Genomic DNA, 22,250 nt, shown 5'->3' on the forward strand with positions numbered 1-22,250 from the left:
TCAATTTGTAAACTTGCAAGATCAAGGATAACATTGTTTTTCGATCAACATGGTCGACCTTGCCGCATAAATATAATACCACAGTTGCTTGATGTACGGCTTCGTCCACAAGTTCTCATAACACATCGTACATTCGTGATATATACCTAGTTGCTTCTGGATATAAACATGTCAAATGATTGTTCAGCATTCGATATTGACCTGTCACCAAGTTATTGGTCAAAAAGATTTCCACGGGAAAGAATATGTTTAGAACACGTCAATTTCATCACAAAATGTAAGTGAACTTGTTTATTATTGGATTCGAACGTGAATCGTAAACGCAGAGGGATTGATTGCATGCAACTGAGAATGTTTTGTCGTTCAGTCAGTAAAATACCTAGTGAAACCGGGACACAAAATTACAATTGGTATTTCAGACATTTACCTATGTAGGTACTCACCTAAATGTAACATATACTGCTGAAAGACTTTGATTTTTAGCGCATTTCATTGTTAGTTGGAGAAATATCATTAATATCACATCGACTGATAACCTTTTCCGAGATAAGTATAAATATAACATACATAGTAACATTAACCTGACATGAACGTTACAAAAGTAATTTATAGAATATTAAAAACTACAGTAGAATTAAACTCAAACATTCTAAGTCACAAATCCATTAAAAAGATTGAATTGTAGTTATTTGTACTAACCTTTATAACTATTTATGCAAAATAACTAACGAAAACATAAGGGATCATAAGGGAAGAAATCGCAAGTTGCAAGATAAGTTAAGATAAAAATAGATTAATAGTAAAACACATTTTTAAAAACAAGATTTAATTAACATGCAATAAAAAAAAGAATATGAGTGTAAATTAAGTCAAATCCATCATAGGCACCGCTCTGAGAGCGCTTCAAGGATTTTCCTGTAGTACTTGTGTTTTGTCCTACAAAAATTCATAACATTACACAAATTACATAACATAAAAGCAATATGCTACATGCTATTGTCATACGTAATTCTAAAAATTATATTTAATGTAATTTCATAAAATAGGTAAATGTCGCGACAAGCTTTAGAATTTTTTTTTTAAACTTTTACTATTAATTTACTTCCCCCTATTTGTCTACCCTAAAAATAGTATCCTTATTGAATCAATTTGAAAGGAAAAAATACGTGACAATAAATCACCAACATGAATGAAAAAAAAATTAATTAACCAGTTTAGTGATCCAATAATTTTTCTAAAAAAAGGTTGGTTGGGTAACAGGATCAATTTTTTCTTAAAAAAACAATTGTTTTTTTTTCAGACATTTCGAATTTAATTAAATTCATCTTCAGGGTTCGAAAAGTAGTTTTTTAGTGTTGATAATATTACTACTTTAAAAACCATCAGACATATTAGATACATATTTAAAAAAAGATAAAAAACATTGCAAACAACGAAAATTTCCGAGACAACACCAACACAAAAAGACATGAAACAAACGAATTCAAGGTTTGTTCAAAGCTGTTGCCCCAAACGTCAAATGGAACCACGGCATTGTACACAGAGAGGCAGTTGCCTCGAAAGACCTAAGTCCAAGCTTAAATGAAGTTCTTCAAATTGTTATTAAAACAGTAAATTTAATCAACCCACTTCATCCAAATCAGCATGCATATACCCCGGGAAGGTCTACTGATTCGGCCCTTCACCATGTGGTTGGCAGAATCGAGAGATCATTGGATAACAAAGAATCCACCCTAGGTATATTCATAGATATTGAGGGAGCGTTTGATAAAACAACCTTTCCAACAATTACCCAGCAACTACACTCCAGGAATGTACCCCTGGTAGTAGGAGAATGGATACTCCAGATGCTCTCTAGCAGAGCAATAAGTATTAATGTAGAAGACATCACAGTAAAAGGACTGGTCATGAGGGGATGTCCACAGGGAGGGGTCTTATCACCCCTTCTCTGGAACATAGTTCTGGATACCCTAATTAATCACCTTAACAAAAATGGATTCTACACAATTGCATACGCAGATGACATAGTTATCTTGCAGACCGGCAAATTTGTAAACACACTGTGCGATAGAGCGCAGGATGGGCTCAAATTGATAGAAACATGGTGTAAGGAACACTCACTGTCGATCAATCCCAAGAAGACTGAGATGGTCCTTTTCACCAGGAAAAGAAGTTTAACGAGCTTAAAACCTCCCGAAATCTTCAAAAGCCAACTAAACTTCTCTGAAGAGGTGAAATACCTGGGTATTATCCTCGACAAGAAGCTAACATGGAACTCTCATCTACAGAGTAGAGCAAAAAGAGCATACGTGGCTTATGAGCAATGTCGGAGGACAGTGGGACGCGCATGGGGTCTTTCACCCCGTGTAGTCGCCTGGATCTACACTGCAATAATAAGACCTATGTTAACGTATGGAGCCATTGCATGGGGACCTAAAGTTCTACAAGCAACGGCCATCCAAAAATTATACCAAATACAGCGACTGGCTTGTTTAAACATCACAGGAGCCATGAGAACAACACCAACCGCGGCAATGGAATTAATCACGGGTCTGACCCCTCTGGACCTGTACGTTAAGGAGGTTGCGTTAATGGCCATGGTACGATTGCACACGGCTGGTGTAAACCTAGAAGTAGGAATGGGTCGATTGAGGTTGGGCCTATGGCAGAAAGCGCTTACTGCGCAACCTCTGCTGCAGGCAACAAGTGATGCAATTGAACCCAGGTTTGTGTTTAATAAACCCTACAAAATACAAATCAAGCAGAACACAGAGTCAGATGTTACAAATGCAATACGGATTTATACAGATGGCTCAAAAACCAAATAAGGCTCAGGATGTGGAGTGTACTCCAGATCACTAAGCCTAAGGATTAAGTGGGGAATGGGAAGAAATACCAGCGTGGTCCAAACAGAACTGGCTGGTATCTCAATCGCCACAAAAGAAATAACCAAGAAAAGAATTTCTGGCAAAAACATTACAATCTGCACTGATAGCAGACAAGCACTATTAGCCTTGAACAGACACCGTGTTACTTCAGGGCTAGCACTAGAGTGCCACGAAGATTTAGCCAAAGCCTCGATAGATAATAACATTATCCTGAGGTGGGTTAAAGGGCACAACAGGAGTAAAGGTAATCGCATTGCCGACTCTTTAGCCAAGGAAGCGGCTGGACTAAGAATTTTAGGACCAAGTGGCACCCACGGCCTGATGACTTCGACAATTGCGGAACTAGTCAAAAGTTACACCCATGCTCAATCTCTAAAGAGATGGGATGAAATCAAAGGATGTAATCTTGCCAGGATCACCTTGGGCGACCCTGGGAAGCTGGCGCCGAAGAAATATCTGGCGATGACCAGGAAAAATCTACGCCTTACAGTAGGATTTCTGACTGGCCACTGTCAGCTAAGGAAACACCTACATAATATGGGGCTAGTGGACACACCTCTATGCAGGATGTGTGAACAGGAAGATGAGACTGTCAGGCATGTCCTGTGCGATTGCCTGGAGTTATCGTCAATAAGAGAGTGTGTGTTCGGCGAGTCTTGGCCTACACCTGCCGATATAAAGGAGATGTCTCCCAGCGACCTGTCCACCTTCCTGGAAAGGACAGGATGGACGACGACCTAGGAGGACAACTCCTCGGGAGGATGTACAATGGGTCACATGTGGCCTAAGTGCGTGGGCTTACACTCACCCTCCCTACTCTACAGATACAGATCAAAGCACAGCCTTTAAAGTTGCATGTGAAGATATGGGATCCGAACATACAAATTTATTATTTCACACTGAAGCCAGGTGGCTATCAAGGGAAAAAGTTCTACATAAAATATTTAAGCTTAGAAATAAGGTGTTTCTTCCACAAAAATTAATCACTTCTAAAAATATAACCCCTTCAATTCAAGATGTTTGTGTTTTTAAGTGATCGTAGCCACCCTTCAGCAGACCTATTCTGCAATACAGAATTCATCTTGAAGTTAACCTACCTTGCAGATACTTTCGCAAAACTGAGTATTTTAAACAAGTTTTAAAAAAAAAATGCCAATATCCTTGCTTGGAGTAAAAAAGTACAAGGGTTTATTCAAGTTGTCGCTGTGGGAATCAGCTGTGAAAAAACCTAATTTGAGCGTTTTCTCCACGTTGCTGAACATGTTGCAGGAAGTTGAGTGTGTTCAGCTTCCACAAGAGCTAGCAACTTGTTTTATAAAACATCTGTCCACTCTACAGACAAAATTTAATGAATATTTCTATGAAGACCTCCAGCCGTTTAATTGGGTTCAAAACCCATTTCAAGATTTGAACGAAATGAATTCGTTGAATTTAGTAGATCAAGAAGAATTTATTGAACTTCAGTGCAATCAGTTATTAAAGTCAAGATTTGGAAAACAAAAACTTTTTGTCAGTTTTCTGGATAAGTGTTAAAAACGAGCACCCAAAACTGTATGAGCAAGCGATGAGAATGCTAGTACCATCTGCAACTATATATTTATGTAAACAGGATTTTCTGCCCTTGCAGCCAAGAAGTCAAAATATTGTTGAAGGCTTGATGTCAGCAAAGAACTAAGAGTTGCTTTATCAGACATCACTCCCCGGTTCGAAGAAATTTGAGCAGATAAAAAACAATCTCATTCTTCACATTGAAAACTAACTTTGAAGCCAACCTGTGTATCTTGATAAAATTTTGTACACCACTAAAATATATATCATTTATGTTGAAATTAGTTTGGGTTTGGCATAAACCTCCAATGGTTCCAGTGGGTATGAGTTATGAAAAAATCATATAGTATTCTCAATGCACAGACAAAGTCATTATTAATGAGGAACAGTTCAATTTACCTTCTACTATCAAAGAGGGATGTTTAGGTTTGGTTAGGTCAAAAGTGAGTGGGTCTATTCGACCCTCCACCGCAACCCGCAAGAGTTTATTGTGGCTCACACATATTCACACTCGACCAAATGGAGCCAGCTTCTTAACGAAGCCGATATGTTTGTATGGTTATTGGTCTTTTAGGTAAGATGATAAGAGTATGACTCTGCCAAACTCTGAAAACCTGATTCGGTCCCCAGCGGGACAGACACAAAGTTCACCCCTACTATAGTCCAACAACTGTTTGATATCAAACTTCGAAGGGTGAATAAACGCCTTGGAGTGAGCCAATCCTGAAAGAGAGGAAACATATGCCTCAAAAATAGTTATCTTTTCTCCAGACATTACACGTCGTGGCTTATTCAGGCACTGAAGCGTGTCTATATAGTATTCACATTTATGGGGAAAAAAAGTTTGGGCTTTCTACTTCACCTTTATACAAAAAAAAATATGCTGCTTGATTGAAATTAATTGCTTTTTTTCTTCTTTTGGAAGTTTCCCACATTTTTTTGTATAAATATGAAAAAGTAGAAAGCCAAACTCTTACTTTCCCAGAAACTAATCCCTCCTAAAAATATACCCCTTTCAATTTACTCATATTTTATATTATAATAATTATACCATTGTTATGTATGATAAATATTTGGTAATATAATATATTACATAAGTGCCAAAACATAATATTATATAACATATTATGTTTTAGCACTTATATTTATTATATTATAATCGTTTTTAAATTCCTTAAAAAATCCACTTTACAACAGTTTTTAGATGTGTTCATTTTTTTTTATTTTGTGATGAAAGAAGTAAAATTTGGCATTCTGATAATGCGACAGACTTTCTACCACAATTAAAGTAGAGCTTACTGGTACTCAACAAACTTTTTCATGATTTCCCAAATGTAATTTTACTGTACTAAAGGTCCCAAGAAGTCCACTTCCCAAAAAATTTATTTCGCTTTCTGTAGTTTTTTGAATGAAATATAATGTCTGCCCTTTTGGCAAATTAGACTGCTGAATTATGTCTATACTGGATAAACTTTTAATGGATGTCAAGCTTTCGACATGGTTACAAAACTTTCAATATTTGTGCAATGTTCGGAGTTTAGTGAAATTACTTTTGACTAATACAATAATTTTTCTACCTGTAGGTAGTGAGGAAGTGAAGAATTCTGTTCCAAATCAACTGAATATTCCATATGGTCAAGGAGAGCGTGAAGTTATTGATATTTATGGTACAGATTTACCACAAGGTGAGTAAATAAAATCGAGGCACTCAACAATGCATGTTTGGCTATTATAAAGGTATAAATGATATCGAAGGACCGATAAAGTCAATGTGAATAACTAACAACTTCCAAAAGAAAAAAAACTCATTGGAACATGACTGAAGAGTGAACATATTTTCACTTCGGTTAAAATATATAAATATAAACAAACGACCGCTATTAACAAATTAGGCAGGGTGCAAAAACTAAGTTTGTATGGGAATAATATGAATAATGAAATATACCTCAACAGCTGCATTGGAGGTACTTTTGAATCCTTCATATCTTGTAATAATGGGGAGAGCAAGGGTGGGCAAATTCAGACTGAAAAACTCATTGAATTATGTGAGATTGGGTGAAACAGAAATTTTGGAATATGTTGACATTGTGAACCACGTGATATCGAATAACATTTTCGACTCTAACTCCACCACCGACAATGGAGAATGAACAGGCATCTCGAGAACATGCTCAGCAAAAACACCTGGTATACAGACGGGTCGCACACCAAACATGGGTACAATAGGCAACAAGTTGAAAAACGTGATAAAGCTTCTAAAAATATGAGCAAGGGCTCATTCTATTCGCAATGAGCCCAAGAAAAATGTATCCCAAGGACACAGCGAGTAAAAAATTACGATTATTATAAACAAAATAATCGAGGAAAAATGAGTAATTTCGGTTTTTTGCCTCCTGGAAATGTACATTATTTATAATTTAAATTTAACGCTAAAAATAGGGCTCCGCGCGGCTGTTCCACCACAGACGCGTGGCCGCTTTAAATACCGTTTCATGGAAAATATTTTTTCACATTAAATGTTTATTTAAATATTTGAAAACGTTATGGCTCATTTAAAACATGTCAAAGGATAAGCTACCGTTTAAAAAATATATTTTTTTTTCGCGCAATTATGCTTTTGCCAATAAATTATTATCGGATCTATGCTCTGATAAATAGTTGAATAATAGTTTGAATAATGAACCTCGTGGAGCTCTTCTTATATGCATACTTAAGAAGACTAACGAAATAGCTATTTATGATAGGAGTGTTTTATTTTGCTCAACTCGCTACGCTCGTTTCGCAATTTCACGAACAAAATAAAACTCACTTTTAACACAAGTATCATACAAAGTTTTTTGTACAACTGTCCTGTTTTCATATTAAAATAGATAAATTTAATACTTATTTCTATAAAAACACACTTTGACATCCCTTGTAAGTTAACTATTTTCATGTTATCCCATTTGCTGTGAAGTGGCCGTGTCAGGTGACGCCAAATCACCATGTTACCAACAAACACTATTAGTTTATTGTCTTGCATAATGAAGAACAATAGTGAGGAATTGTGTGTTCCTGACGATATGGAAGAGGCTACAAAAAGAGCTTCAATTGAATTGTTACCAAAAAAATCGGCTCAGCAGTACCTACGACATCGCATATTTTAATTTTCTTAGCTGGTGTTGAATTAAAAACGTCTAAGAAAATTTCTGCGAAACCGTCTTCTTAGCTTATCTAGAGGAGAAATAAAAAATATGGAACTCGTCGACTTTGTGGAGCAAGTTTTCAATGATAAAGTCGAGTGCGCTCGTTAAAAATGGTGTTAATACAAGCAAATATTTCAAGGTAATGAAATGAAAGTTGTGGGCACAAACAGTCAAAAACTCTTACGTTTGAACAAGTCCAGAGGGTTATAAATGAGGCGCCAGATGAAAAATATTTGATGATAAAAGTTGCTACTATTTTCGGAACATATGGAGCCTGCCGGCGTGAAGAGCTGTGTCATTTATTAATAAAAGACATTAAATTAATGGATAAATCATTGATTGTTCAAATTCCAAATACAAAAACGAAAATTGGTCGTTCTTTTTGCATTGTTGAAAAAAACATTAACTATTTTAATAAATACGTTGCATTACGTTCGTATTTCAAACATACGAAATACGAACTAAGTAGAGAAAAGCATCTTCTGTATAATTCAGTGTTCATATAGAAGTATTTGTTTCGAAAGAATTTTTTCTTTCGTATAATTCAATGTTTATATGAAAGTAGCTGTTTCAGGAGGACTTTCTTTCAGTTTGTGTCTGAAAGTTACTTCTTTGCATGATCTACACATCCATGTATAGAGTTACTTCCTTCCTTTCTTTGGAAGCCAAAAACTTTCTTTCCCAAAAATTAATCACTCCTAAAAAATATAACCCCTTCAATTCAAAGAATGATAGGTGTTTATAATCTGTCTAAGTTTTACGATGAATGTTTGAATAATTCGTGTACTTGTAATTGTGTGAGGTTTTACTTTAGGTCTAAGGTTCAGAGTAACTGTTCTTATACAAACTTGAATTTATCGAAAAAGAAAAGAAATGATACTACTGCTACCTACTTCTTATTGAAATCTACTTCATCTCCTTAGTGAAATGCGCGTCGAAAAGAGTATTGCAGTTCGGATGTTTGCGTGCAGAGCTTCTTTTGGATTCAAAGAAGTTAGTAAAAAACTAAATAATAGTTTGACTTTTAAAATTCTTAAGTGATGTACAAAATGAAAAACAAAGTGTCTTCTTTTTCTTTATTTGTCTATGTGTGGTATAGATCTTTGCAAAATACGCAAAGATATGACGATGTCATAACTTTATGTGGTGGGGAGAATTAGAAGAGAGCACACGGTTCAAATTAAATATGTCAAGTATTTCCTGGAAAACTAACTTCAAATCTCTAACAACTGGGACAATGGGCTTGTTTCATGATTTTCGGTTTATAGTTCATTTGGTAGTAATTTCAAATTGAAAAATAGTGTACTTTGTTGCAGCTCTCTGAATAGCGTTGTTTACCCGCAATTAATTATCGAAAATTGTATTTTCTAGACTCGTGACGTCACGGGCCTAGCCCCGCTTCTTGTTCGCTTGATCAATAGGAACAATACAAATAATAAACATTGCCTAATTGTTAAATTCACGGAACGTATAAACAATTTCTGATTCATTCGTGATTCAAAGTAAAATCACACTCACTTCCGACAAAGTGTAATAAATGCATTGAAAGAGAGAATAATTGATTATACATGGGATCCAAATAACACAAAACGCAATAAAAACGTCATTTTTGAAATAACTCCGGCAGTAGACATTTTCATGTTCATATCACAGAAATTTCAATAATGGAAGTGTATATAAACCAGTTAACGTTTAAATTCATGAAAAAATTCTCAATATGAATTGAAATGTACTCGAAAACCATGGTTCTAAATAGAATTTAACGAGCTATATTTTTAAATGGTTCTCGAAAGCTCATGAACCCTAATAAAGTAAATCAATTATGCATTCATGCAACCCACCAAAAATGAGAAATTCAACCTTATTAGCCATATTGCCACCCAATCAGCTATCATTCTTTAATGTATGAGACAATGTACTCTTTCTTATCTGTTCTGTTTTAAAAATCTGTTTTTCCGTTAATCAGCTAATGTTTCATAACATCGTATTTTTGTTAAAATAATTGGCACCTGGCAACACCGCTGAAGACACGATCAATTTTATTGGTCAGCAGACACGCGGCCAATTTAAACTCTAACTTCTCAAATTTTTCTTTTTTCTGCAAATATAAAGAGGTACTGGGACCGATTAGGCTTGATTATAGTAAAACCAATAATGATTGAGAGTAAAGCGCTTTGTCATATCTAAATTTTACGTTACCAGTTTAAAGCAGAATCAAAATGTAGTAAGCAGTAGAGTTGTAGGTTGTGGCAAATTATAGATAATACACAATACTAGTACGATTAAAAGGTATTATTTATGACAAAAATCAGTAATGAGCTTGTAATGAGTAATACTTATACATTTCCTGATTACTGATCAGTTAAAATTAATTATTTTCTGTATAGTGTTAGATATTTATTACAACTAGTGGCAACGCTGTACGCAACGATATTTCTGTCTTTGTCACTTTACTGTAACTTCCATCTCATCGTTGCAGTCCTCACTAATGTACTTGCAGCCATGAGCGTATCATTGGTTTGTGAATTATACAGCGTGAATTGTACGTTCTACAATTAAGTTAGTCAGCAATCGACGTGTTGTTATAACAATTGGTGAAAATAATAGTGCTAATAAGTGTTTAAGCCTTACATAATTATATTTCTACACCGTTCTCAAACTACTCAAAAAATGGGAGACATGGTCGGGCCTTCCACGTCGAAAAAGGTAAAACGGTCGGAGTCTCGGTCAGTAAAAGAAAAACAAATTGTACTGCGAGTATTTCACTGTCTTGAAAGAGATCATCAGCCACCAAAAGATGACTTTGTGCATATGTGCTGTAATTCTACGTGTGTACCTCCGAATAACCAACCGGGTATTTCTACATCATTAAGTTCCACAATTACAAAAGATAAATTAGTTGATATGTGCTCTGATTATACCGGTGTACCAAAATCATCGATTTACAAAATACTAAGAGAAGCAGAAATTCATGGGGACGTACAAACGCCAAAAGCTAGTAGCGGACGAAAAAAATCACAGTTGATGAAGAAGCCAAAACCAGTATACGCAGAACTATTCACAGTTTCTTTTTCAGAAATGAGCTGCCCACACTACAAACAGTTCTGGAGGCACTTAGCCATCATGAATTGGTCCCAAAAATGGGTAAAGAAACTTTTACGAAACTTGTACACGAAATGAAATTTACGTACGGAAAAGTTGACAGGAAAAGCATTCTCATTGAACGTCAAGAAATAATAGCATGGAGAAGAAACTATCTAAGAAAAATTGACGAATTTCGGAAGCTCAAAAAAAAATTGTACTTCATGGACGAGACATGGGTTAACCAAGGACATACGGTCAAAAAAGTATGGCAGAATGATAATATAACAAGTGCACGACAAGCCTTTATTGAAGGTTTGTCAGTTGGGTTAAAACAGCCATCTGGAAAAGGTAGTCGTCAGATAGTTACGCATATAGGAAGCGACAGTGGATTTTTACCAAATGGTGAATTAATATTTAAATCTAAGAAAACAGGCGACTATCATGAAGAGATGAATGCGGAGGTGTTTGAAAAATGGTTTGAAGGCATCATTCAACTTGTGGAACCTGGGTCTGTCATCGTCATGGACAATACCCCATACCATAGTCGACATTTAGAACCATTACCGAAACAATCATGGAAAAAAGCAGCAACTCAAGAATGGTTAATTAATAAGAACATCCAATATAACAAAGATAGTTTAAAGGCAGAACTACTTCAGCTAACAAAATTACACACAGACAAATATAAAAAATTCGCAGTGGATGAAATGGCGTTAAGTCGTGGAATTACAGTTTTAAGGTTACCACCATACCACTGCGAATTAAACCCAATAGAATTAATCTGGGCGCAAGTAAAAGGATATGTAGCACGAGAAAACAGAACATTTAAATTAGTGGACGTGCAACATCACCCTCAAGAAGCTATTCGAACTGTTTCTGCAGAAGACTGGAAGAAATGCATGCAGCATGTTTTAAAAGAGGAGCAAAAAATGTGGGACGTAGACAACCGTATTGAACACAATATTGAACCAATCATAATTCACTTTGATGATAGCGGTAGCAACAGCGACGAATCTGAGGTTGAAGATAAGACGAAAATTTGGACATTTACATTTATCTTATATATTTGTAATTTGTATTTTCTAGTACCCCTGACGATGAGTTTAAGTTACTCGAAAGCTTGAGAATAGTTATAAAGAGTTCACTTATCAATTGCTGCAACCCAATAGTGATAAAACATATATATATATATATATATATATATATATATATATATATATATATATATATTGTGTTTTTTATTAATATTGGTAATTTATTTGGTATCTACTATAATTACCACGATTATTACTCCGTTTTCATAAGGCCCACCTAATGACTACAACGATTAGGTAAATTACGATATTGCAAAGTTTTAATGAAATAAATAAAAAATGTGTATGAATATTTTAACTAATTGTACTAAGAATTTTTTTTTCATTCTTAACCCTCTCAAAAATTAATAAGCACGCCCCGATTTGCTGTCAACTGGGCTTACTTCTACTCTCAATCATTATTGGTTTTAGTATAGTATAATATACTCCTAACTCGATTAGTCTATAAGCAAACGAGTATCATTTTCAAAAGCATTAAACAAGCCCATTTAGAACAAATTTTATTAGGTTCTATTTTATCAATTCCTTGCAAATTAGTTATGGCGTTTCGGATATTACTGAGTATCATCGGTTGAACAATGTTGCGCGTGATGGACAATTTTCATATGATGTTAAAGGTGTGCAAGTGGAGTATTAAGTTATTTCATCAAAATGTGTTTCAAAATTATTTTTTCTTTCAATGATTGATGCAGATTTTAGTTTCCAAAACGTTGAGATATAAGTATCTGTATAATTATTTAGCTTTTTTTTATAGGTAAAATTTTCAAATACCTACGACAAGTTATTGATGTATTGAACATTTTTCTTCGTGAATAATGCTTTGAATTTACGCAGTTACGTATTGAGATGAACTAACAAGTACTGTATAAAGTTCTCTATTAGGTACAATTTTTATATTTTTCAGATTGTGGAAAGTGAAAATACTCAATATCCTGACGATAATTGGAATATATTAATAGTTTTTGATTATAATTTCAGAAAATAAATGATTTCGATTTTATTTGATTTGACTGTCAAAAATTACTATTTAACAGTTAAAGGAGATATTCATTCATACCAAAAATTCTATTTTATATTTATCTTATCCTTTGAAAATATTATTCAGATTTCAGATTGTAGGCAGAAATATTTCATCATCAGAAACTGAAGTTTTAATTTCTACGAAACTGTTGATAAATTCAAGCAATGTTATAGATGCTCCTGTATTTATTCATTTCCATGGAGGATTCTGGCAAGAAAAACTGATACGTCACAACCTCAATTCGTTCATTGCAAAAGTTTTGCGAGAAAATCAAATCAAGTCGATATTCGTTGGTTACGAGCTTTGCCCGAATGTAACTCTTGACGATCTTTCAAGAAATATCGAGAAGGCACTGAAGAAATGTCTGGAATACGTAAAACAAACAAGGTAAGATAGAACATTTATATTTATTCTGGATACTTTATGAATATTTTTGAAATAGTGTGAAATAGATACTAGATTATATCAGTCATATTTAATTAGATGCATTATCACTTATTGGGTTTCACATTTTGTGAAATAAATATTATGGCACATCTAATTTTCAATATTAGAAATGATATTGAAAATCGGAAAGACACACTTGGGATGCTGCTGACATATTAATTGCCTTGCAAGTCTTGGAGATTAATACTTTTCAAACTATGATCTGCAAGGTTCCAACTTTTTTATGTTGAAATTTTTTCGATAAGTAAATAGAAATTAGGATAGTTTACACTCTCAAATATTCAACCTGTCAATATTCATTTCAATTTTTATTCGGTGAATTTTCATGATTTTTGAAAACTAATGTGAAATTTGAAATTGATTGCTTTCTTTCTTCCTTTGGAACATTCCCACATTTTTTATATAAAGATGGAGAAGTAGAAAGCCAAAACTATTCTTTCCCAAAAATTAATTTCTTCTAAAAATATACCCATTTCAATTTCAATGTGAATTATATAGTTTCAAGGTTCTAATGTACATGAGATACGGTGACCAAAATGAATATGAGTGTCTATTTTAATATGTTTTGGTAGCTCCAAATCTCAATAAATATTTAGTCTACTGTGGGCTGCCGAAACAGCCCAAAAATTCAACTAGTTATTTGGTGATGATAGTGTTAGTAAACGCAATGTTCGAAGTTGATTTGCGAAATTTCGTTTCTTTGATTTTAGCCTCAAGGATAGCCCCAAAGTGGTTGACCCACAGTATATGTAGAGTAGGGAGGGTGAGTGTAGGCACACAGCACTTGACCCACAGCATGTGACCCATTGTACATCCTCCCAAGAAGTTGTCCTCCTAGGTCATCGTCCATCCTGTCCTTTCCAGGAAGGTAGACAGGTCTCTGGGAGACATCTCCTTTATATCGGCAGGTGTAGGCCAAGACTCGCCGAACACACACTCTCTTATTGACGATAACTCCAGACATTCGCATAGGACATGCCTGACAGTTTCATCTTTCTGTTCACACATCCTGCATAGAGGTGTTTTCACTATTTGACAGTAGCCAGTCAGAAATCCTACTGTTAAGCGTAGATTTTTCCTGGCCGTCGCCAGATATTTCTTCAGCGCCAGCTTCCCAGGGTCGCCCAGGGTGATCCTGGCAAGATTGCATCCTTTGATTTCATCCTATCTCTTTAGGGATTGAGCATGGGTGTGACGTTTGGCTAGTTCCGCTATTGTCGAAGTCATCAGGCCGTAAGTGCCACTAGGTCCTAAAATTTTTAGTCCAGCCGTTTCCTTGGCTAAAGAGTCGGCAATGCGATTACCTTTACTCCTGTCGTGCCCTTTAACCTACCTCAGTATAATATTATCTACCAAGGCTTTGACTAAATCTTGGTGGCACTCTAGTGCTACCCCTGAGGTAACACGTTGTCTGTTCAAGGCTAATATGGCTTGTCTACTATCAATGCAGATTGTTATATTTTTGCCAGAAATTCCTTTCCTGGTTATTTCTTTTGTGGCGATTGAGATACCAGCCAGTTCTGTTTGGACCACGCTGGTATTTTTTTCCATTCCCAACTAAATCATTGGGCTTAGTCATCTGGAATACACCCCACATCCTGAGCCTTCTTTGGTTTTTGAGCCGTCTATAAATATGCGTATTGCATTTGTAGCACCTGACTCAGTGTTTTGTTTTATTTGAATTTCTAGGGTTTATTAAACACAAACCTGGGTTCATTTGCATCACTGGTTGCCTGCAGCAGAGGTTGCGCAGTAAGCGCTTCCCGCCTTCGGCTAGGCCTCAATTGGCCTATTTCTACTTCGAGGTTTACACCAGCCGTGCGCAATCTTAACATGGCCATTAACGTAACTATCTTAACGTACAAGTCCAGAGGGGGTCAGACCAGTAATTATTTTCATTGCCGCGGTTGGTGTGGTTCTCATGGCTCCTATGATGTTTAAACAAGCCAATCGCGGTATTTGATATAATTTTTGAATGGCAGTTGCTTGTAGAACTTTCGGTCCCCATGCAATGGTTCCGTACGTTAACATAGGTCTTATTATTATTGCAGTGTAGATCCAGGTGACCACACGGGGTAAAAGACCCCATGCGCGTCCCACTGTCCTCCAACATTGCTCATAAGCCACATATTCTGTTTTTGCTCTACCCTGTAGGTGAGAGTTCCATGTTTGCTTCCTGTTGAGGAGAGTACCAAGGTATTTCACCACCTCAGTTTGCTTTTGAAGATTTCGGGAGGTTTTAAGCCCGATAAACTTCTTTTCCTGGTGAAAAGGACCATTTTAGTCTTCTGAGACCTACAGTAATCCATGACAAGGATTTGAGGACCCTGGTGGAGACTGAGAACTGGGCGTCAGCTCCTATGCGTTTTTTGATAGTTTAAAACGTGGTACTCCAGGGTATTGTCACGTTTCAAGGTCTGTCTTTCTTTGCGTGTGCACAATCAAAACGATCTTTTTTGGATCGGATTGTCACGTGTAATGTAAAGTGGATCATTTATGACAAGAGACGTTCAAGGAAGTGGCTGGATATCGATGAGTCACCCAGGCACTTCCCAAAGGTGAAAACCCACCAAAAAAGCCCATGTTATATGTATGGTGGTCAGCGGCTGGGCCTAACCATCACAGCACCTTGTGAGGAAATCGACGAAATCTACCAAAAATTGCGTCAGCAGCAGCCGGCACTGGTCAACAGAAGAGGTCTGATCCTGCTTCACGACAACGCCCATTCGCACGTTTCACATATCATCGTCCAAAAATTGAACGAATTGAGCGGAGAAGTGCTGCTTCCCCAGACCTCTCGCCAACCGACTACCACCTTTTCGAGCACTTTAATAACTTTCTCACCGGTAGAGTCTTCGCCAATCAGAATCAGTCAAAAACAGCCTTCATCGAATCCTGAGCTAACAATTTTTATGCCAACGGAATTAATCGACTTGTGTCACGCTGGCAAAGGTGCATTGATTCAAATGACGCTTATTTCAGTTTAAAGTAATACTACAGTTTGAAATACATTCATATAACGGACAAAACTTCTGAAACAACATCAAATCAAATTCAAAATTATTTGATAAAAGTGTCATTATTAAAATATGTATTTTGAAAATATTCTTGCCCTTGTTTTTTTGTATACAAATGATTGTTATTGATAACATTCAAATTGGTAAAATAGTAATGTTAAACGTATTGTCGTTTCTCTGAATTATTGACCATTGTTCATGTTCTTGGCACAAATGGTTGCATGTGAAAGCCCAAAATATTACACCGTACGATTTATACAGGGTGTTAATCAAGTATGTACCATAAATTCAACAGACGATTCTTTAGGTAATTTTAAGACGAAATGTTCATATAAACATGGGTCCACAAATCCTTCGTTCTCAAGATACAGGGTGTTAAAATAAAAATAAAAAAATAGTTATTCGTATTTCTAATTTTGTTGTAATTTGGCAATGGTATCTATAACATTGAGGAACTAATTTAGCCCGAACGTGATTCAATTTATTAAGTCCAGTGGCGTCTCGAGCGGGATTTGAACGAATATTTTTGACTTAAAAAATGTACGCCACTGACTTTTGTGCAATTTTTATTATTTATTTGCATTAAGCAATTAGAAATACAACTTTTTTGTCTCCTGAATTTTTTTCGTATCTTGCTTAGTTTTTAAGAAAAAAAAGTCGACCTAATTGCATATCCATGGACCTCACAAGGAATAATATGAGGAATTGAATGTTTCTTTTGGAAATTATTATTTTTACAATTTTTCATTACTAATTATGTAACAGTAATAACAAATATTAAATAACATTAACATCTAGACTAACGAATTGCACTAAATTAAGTGTTGGAAATGGCCTCCTTCGGCTTCAATACAACCGTCTAGCCGCCGCATCATTGAATTTCGCACTCTTCTGAAAATATCATAAATAATAATCAAGGGTTGCCTTGGAAAACGATTGCAGCATTTAATAAATAACTTGACAGTTGTCAACTTTATAAGCTTTTAATTTATAATTGTTATAAAAAGTACGTTTAGTGGTTATTTTTCGAACCATTTTTGTGAAACATGGTTCAATTTACTAACAATGAAATGGCAAATATGCATTTCTGTTATAGAATGGCTCACGGAAACTCGAATGCTGCAAGACGCATATACCATGAAAGATTTCCTCAGCGTGTAGTGCCTAATAGAAAACCTTTTGTACGTCTCCATGCACGACTTTCTGAAACAGGCAGCTTTAAAATATCGACGGTTGTCATTGGGAGGCCTGCCACGGTACGAACAGTTCAAATAGTAGAAGCTGTTTTAAATTAGATTGATGTAAATCCTCATACCAGTACTCGGAAAATAGCTGAAGAACTGAATATTACCCATGTCACAGTGTGGCAGATTTTAAGAGCCCAGCAGCTTTATCCCTATCACATGCAACGTGTGCAAGCTCTATTGCCCAGAGATTTGCCTGTAAGACTAGCTTTTTCTAATTGGTTACGCGGTAAAATAAAAAGAAATCCAGTCGAATATTGTTTACAGATGAAGCTTGTTTTTCTCGCAATTCACTTATTACATCCACAACAATCACATTTGGGTCGAAAACAATCCACACGCCTTAATTTGGGTTGGAATTGTCGGTGACCATCTCACTGGGCCTCACTTCCTTCCACCTAGACTTAATGGAGAAGAATACCGAAGGTTTTTAGAATTTGTTTCACCTAGACTTTTAGAAGAAATTCCAGTCATGGAAAGATTCCGTACATGCACGATGGTGCTCCACCACACTTTATAGTATAGTGACACGGCAATTTTTGGATCAAAAAATTACCATAATCTCTGGATTGGGAGAGCAGGCCCACGCCAGTGGCCACCTCGCTCGCCCGAAATTAATCCCTTAGATTATTTCCTCTGGCGACACCTCAAAGCGTTGGTATACAAAACTGCTATTCAAAATGAAGAGGATTTACGGAATAAAATCATTAATTCATGTGACATAATAAAAAATACGACAGGTATTTTCAGAAGAGTGCGAAATTCAATGATGCGGCGGCTAGACGGTTGTATTGAAGCTGAAGGAGGTCATTTCCAACACTTAATTTAGTGCAATTCGTTAGTCTAGATGTTGATGTTATTTAATATTTGTTGTTATTGTTACATAATTAGTAATGAAAAATTATAAAAATTAGAATTTCCAAAAGAAACATTCAATTCCCCATATTATTCCTTGCGAGGTCCAAGGAAATGCAATTAGGTCGACTTTTTTTTTCTTAAAAACTAAGCAAGATTCGACAAAAATTCAAGAGACAAAAAAGTTGTATTTCTAATTGCTCAATCCAAAGAAATAGTAAAAATTGCACAAAAGTCAGTGGCGTACATTTTTAAGTCAAAAATATTCGTTCAAATCCCGCTCGAGACGCCACTGGACTTAAGAAATTGAATCACGTTCGGGCTAAATTAGCTCCTTAATGTTATAAATACCATTGCCAAATTACAACAAAATTAGGTAAAGGATATTCAAAATATTTACGAATAACTTTTTTTTATTTTTATTTTAACACCTTGTATCTTGAGAACGAAGGATTTACGGACCCATGTTCACATGAACATTTCGTCTTGAAATTACCTAAAAAGTCGTCTGATCAAATTTATGGTACATACTTAATTAACACCTTGTATTTGATCATGACTGTCATCTAAACTGTACACTGAGAAAGGGAGGGGGGCGTGTAATATATTCAATAAATTAAGCCACCAATATTTCTATATCCATAAACTCTCATTGTTATATCTGTATAATTTTTATGTTCCAGGGGAATTCACTTGTCTGGTCACTCGGCAGGAGCCCAAATTGTAGCTAATCTCTTCAAAGAGTTCATACCAAACCTCCCCGAAGAAGAAAGAAAATTATTCAAAACGGCTTATTTGTTGGCGGGCATATACGATCTGATGCCTCTCCTGAAGACCAGTTACAATGTCCCGTTGAAATTGGACGAACAATCAGCTAAGAGAGCTAGTCCTCTATGGCAAAAACTTATAGCTGAAGGCACAGATTTTTATGTAGTCGTCGCTGAACATGACAGTCCTCAATTTGTTGAACAGGGAAACAAAATGAATGAATACCTTTTGAGTTTGAACTTGAAGTCCCATTTGGTGACTATTAAAGACGTCGATCATTTTGATCTACTCGAGAAATTGTTTGACTCTGATTACGAACTCACCAAATTGATCGTGAAAAGTTGTTCAGAGTAAAATATTGACGAAAAGACTCCAAAAATTCACCTGAGTATTTTTCTAACAGTGGGGAATTTAAAAAAATACGTTTATATGCAGCTAACCGTAATTTATCATCATTTGGAAGATATATGAATTTTGTATGAATAATTGAATTTATTGCATTCAATTGTTGAACATTTTTGTAAACTCCTGTCAAGTTATTATCATTGTTTATTGTTATCAAGCATCAAGCTTTTTTCATCTCTTTCAGCCAAAAATATATTACAAGTCTTTTTGTATTTTCCATATTATAGTGTTGGAAAATTATTCGATTTCTTCATTTCATTTGTTGATACCTCAAAGTAACAAGTATTTCCTCCCACAGATTATTCAGCATTTCTCTAGATTCATCAGTACTGGTCCTCAGTTTATCAAAATTGAGATCAGATTTACTGAACTTCTCTATGGTGTTTAAGTCTTGAACAAACTGAAACAAAAAAATATAATAAGCTGAGACTTTTGACTCTTTTAATGTTTTATTTATGACTTATATATATATATATATATATATATATATATATATATATATATATATATATATATATATATATATATATATAATATGACATAATATCCATACTATTTTCGGTTTCATCAGTTTTAATCATATAACAATCTTAATTATAAAGGAAAACTGTGCTGTTTCCAGAACTCGTTTCCATACAGTTAATTAGTCTCACTATTTGTTGACATAAACTCGTCCTCACATTCACCGGCTGCCATATTCGGTCTTTTTTATATAATTCACTTATGATAAAATGATTATGACAACAGAAAGAATGTCATTTGAAAACCTTCACATCAAAGATGCATGACTGAATAAGTTAATGAAGAATCACATGATCGTATGTCATTCTAATACATTTAAACATATCTGCTATGGCTAGTAAGTTATGCATATCTGGCTGCAAAATCTTGATCACTCGTTATCTATTTCATAACCCATTCCTTTCATAACAGAAGAAACTCACAGAATCTATTTCTGTGCTCACCTGATGAATTTTAAGTCACATCAATGAAATACAAGGTATACATTACTTTCAGTCTAAATCTTCCAAATAAAGGTGTATTTAGCTTGGCACTGAAGCTTGCAAAATATTATTCATATGACAGGTCCAATTCAATTTTTAGTTTACTACCACACGAAATTTTGAGTAGGCTGTAAGCATACTTTCGAGTTTTGTTAAATATCAATAGAGTGGTTTTCTGTTATTTACATTGAGACTTTTTTCTGTTGAACACCAGCTTTGAATCACATTCAGAAATCCCAAAATGAACTCTAATATAAAACTATATATTTATTCATTATGAAAAGAATAGGGTGCAGAGTTGCTCTTTGGGTTATTTCCAGCATACAATACGAATAGAAGCTAGCAAATAGCTGTTATAATGTGGAACAGTTATGATATGATTTGGACCTGTTTCTCATATATTCGATTCAATTAAAATCAAGTCTGCATTGTAACGATGAAGTAGACTGACGTGAAAAGATTTTTGTAATTTCTGGTTTCCACATGTTTGTAGTAATAACTTTGATCTCATCCAATTGGTTAAGTGAACAAAAACATATTTTAATCATTTTTTTGAACATATCATTGTGAGAAGTTGAAAGAAATACAATAAAAAATTGATTAAGAATCGATCAATGGAATAGGCAATGCAGATGTTGGTTGAAGAGTTTGCATTCAAAGTTCGAGTGAGAAGTCTCTAAAATGGCTTCTGTTTCATAGTTCTATTTTTGAAACTGAAAAATAAACATACAGATTCGAATGCTGTATACAATATTTGTGATGGGTACAAATTTTGAACAAGTGTTGCGAATATTGGACATATAGAACACTGTACGTTGATATGCAGGACCCACTTATTGAAATTATATACTTGAAGAATTTTTATCTATTTTAAAAATTGCCTTCGGCAATACTGCACGAGTGTATATGCGTTTAGGTAATTTGTATTTTATTGATATATATTTTAGTCTGTATGTGTGTGCGAGTGCGTGGGCATACCTATATGTATAATTTATTAATATAATTCATATTATGAAGGAATTTATACTATAAACTGACACAGTCTTCCTAGTTTTACATTGTATAATGAATGACATGATATGCTGCAAATGTTTTTTTCTACATAACGTAGTTAAATAAAATCTCTCTATCTATTATCATTCAACTGACAGAAATTTGAAAAAGAGTAACCATAATAATTCATCTTATAAAAACTCCCAACTCCTCCAGTCTGAGAAAAACTAAGTCATGGTCATGAAAGTTATCTCCAGAAAATAGTATTTTTTTCTGATTAATACAGTGGATAGTTTAAGTTATTTTGAATGTGAGTGAGGGGTTACACCTAACATTTATTAAATAAAATGTCAATCAACAAAATAGTAAATCTATGAAAAATATACTCAATCCTCAACATGAACGCCTTTATGAGCCACACTAATGAAAATATACAAATGAAAAAAATCAATGTTCTAGTTTTTTGTCAAGAATAGCCAGTAAAACCAAACTTGTATACATATTACTTCATATAAGCCTAATTCGAAAGCTGCATAGAATGTTTGTGGTGCGTACAAATTTTGAACAGGTGGTGGCAATTATAACACTTTTATCATTAAACCAGCAAAAATTAGAACAAAAAGTAAACATAATAATGCATCTCATAAAAACTGTAACCAAGGCCATAGCCAGGAATTTATTTCTTGGGAGGTTATAT

The 22,250-nt window shown here is 34.9% G+C and overlaps 2 protein-coding genes across 2 annotated transcripts in view; one reads left to right on the forward strand and one right to left on the reverse strand.

Moving 5' to 3' along the window:
• Positions 1-19,796, forward strand: LOC111517637 (kynurenine formamidase). The gene is made up of 4 exons (XM_023173843.2): positions 1-277; positions 6,020-6,121; positions 12,994-13,207; positions 19,067-19,796. The coding sequence occupies exons 1-4, from the start codon at positions 169-171 to the stop codon at positions 19,503-19,505; spliced, it is 864 nt and encodes a 287-aa protein (XP_023029611.2). The 5' UTR covers positions 1-168; the 3' UTR covers positions 19,506-19,796.
• The window catches only part of LOC111517638 (uncharacterized), a 9,345-nt gene continuing 6,777 nt past the window's right edge, over positions 19,683-22,250 (reverse strand). The window contains exon 3 of the mRNA XM_074169586.1: positions 19,683-19,956. Within this exon, the coding sequence (XP_074025687.1) occupies positions 19,807-19,956 (150 nt within the window). The 3' untranslated portion in view covers positions 19,683-19,806. The remainder of the gene's footprint in view (positions 19,957-22,250) is intronic.

Source organism: Leptinotarsa decemlineata, unplaced genomic scaffold, assembly GCF_025532065.1.
Source record: "Leptinotarsa decemlineata unplaced genomic scaffold, Ldec_3_MD MMD2_P_RNA_scaffold_5, whole genome shotgun sequence".
NCBI classification, from domain to species: Eukaryota; Metazoa; Arthropoda; class Insecta; order Coleoptera; family Chrysomelidae; genus Leptinotarsa; species Leptinotarsa decemlineata.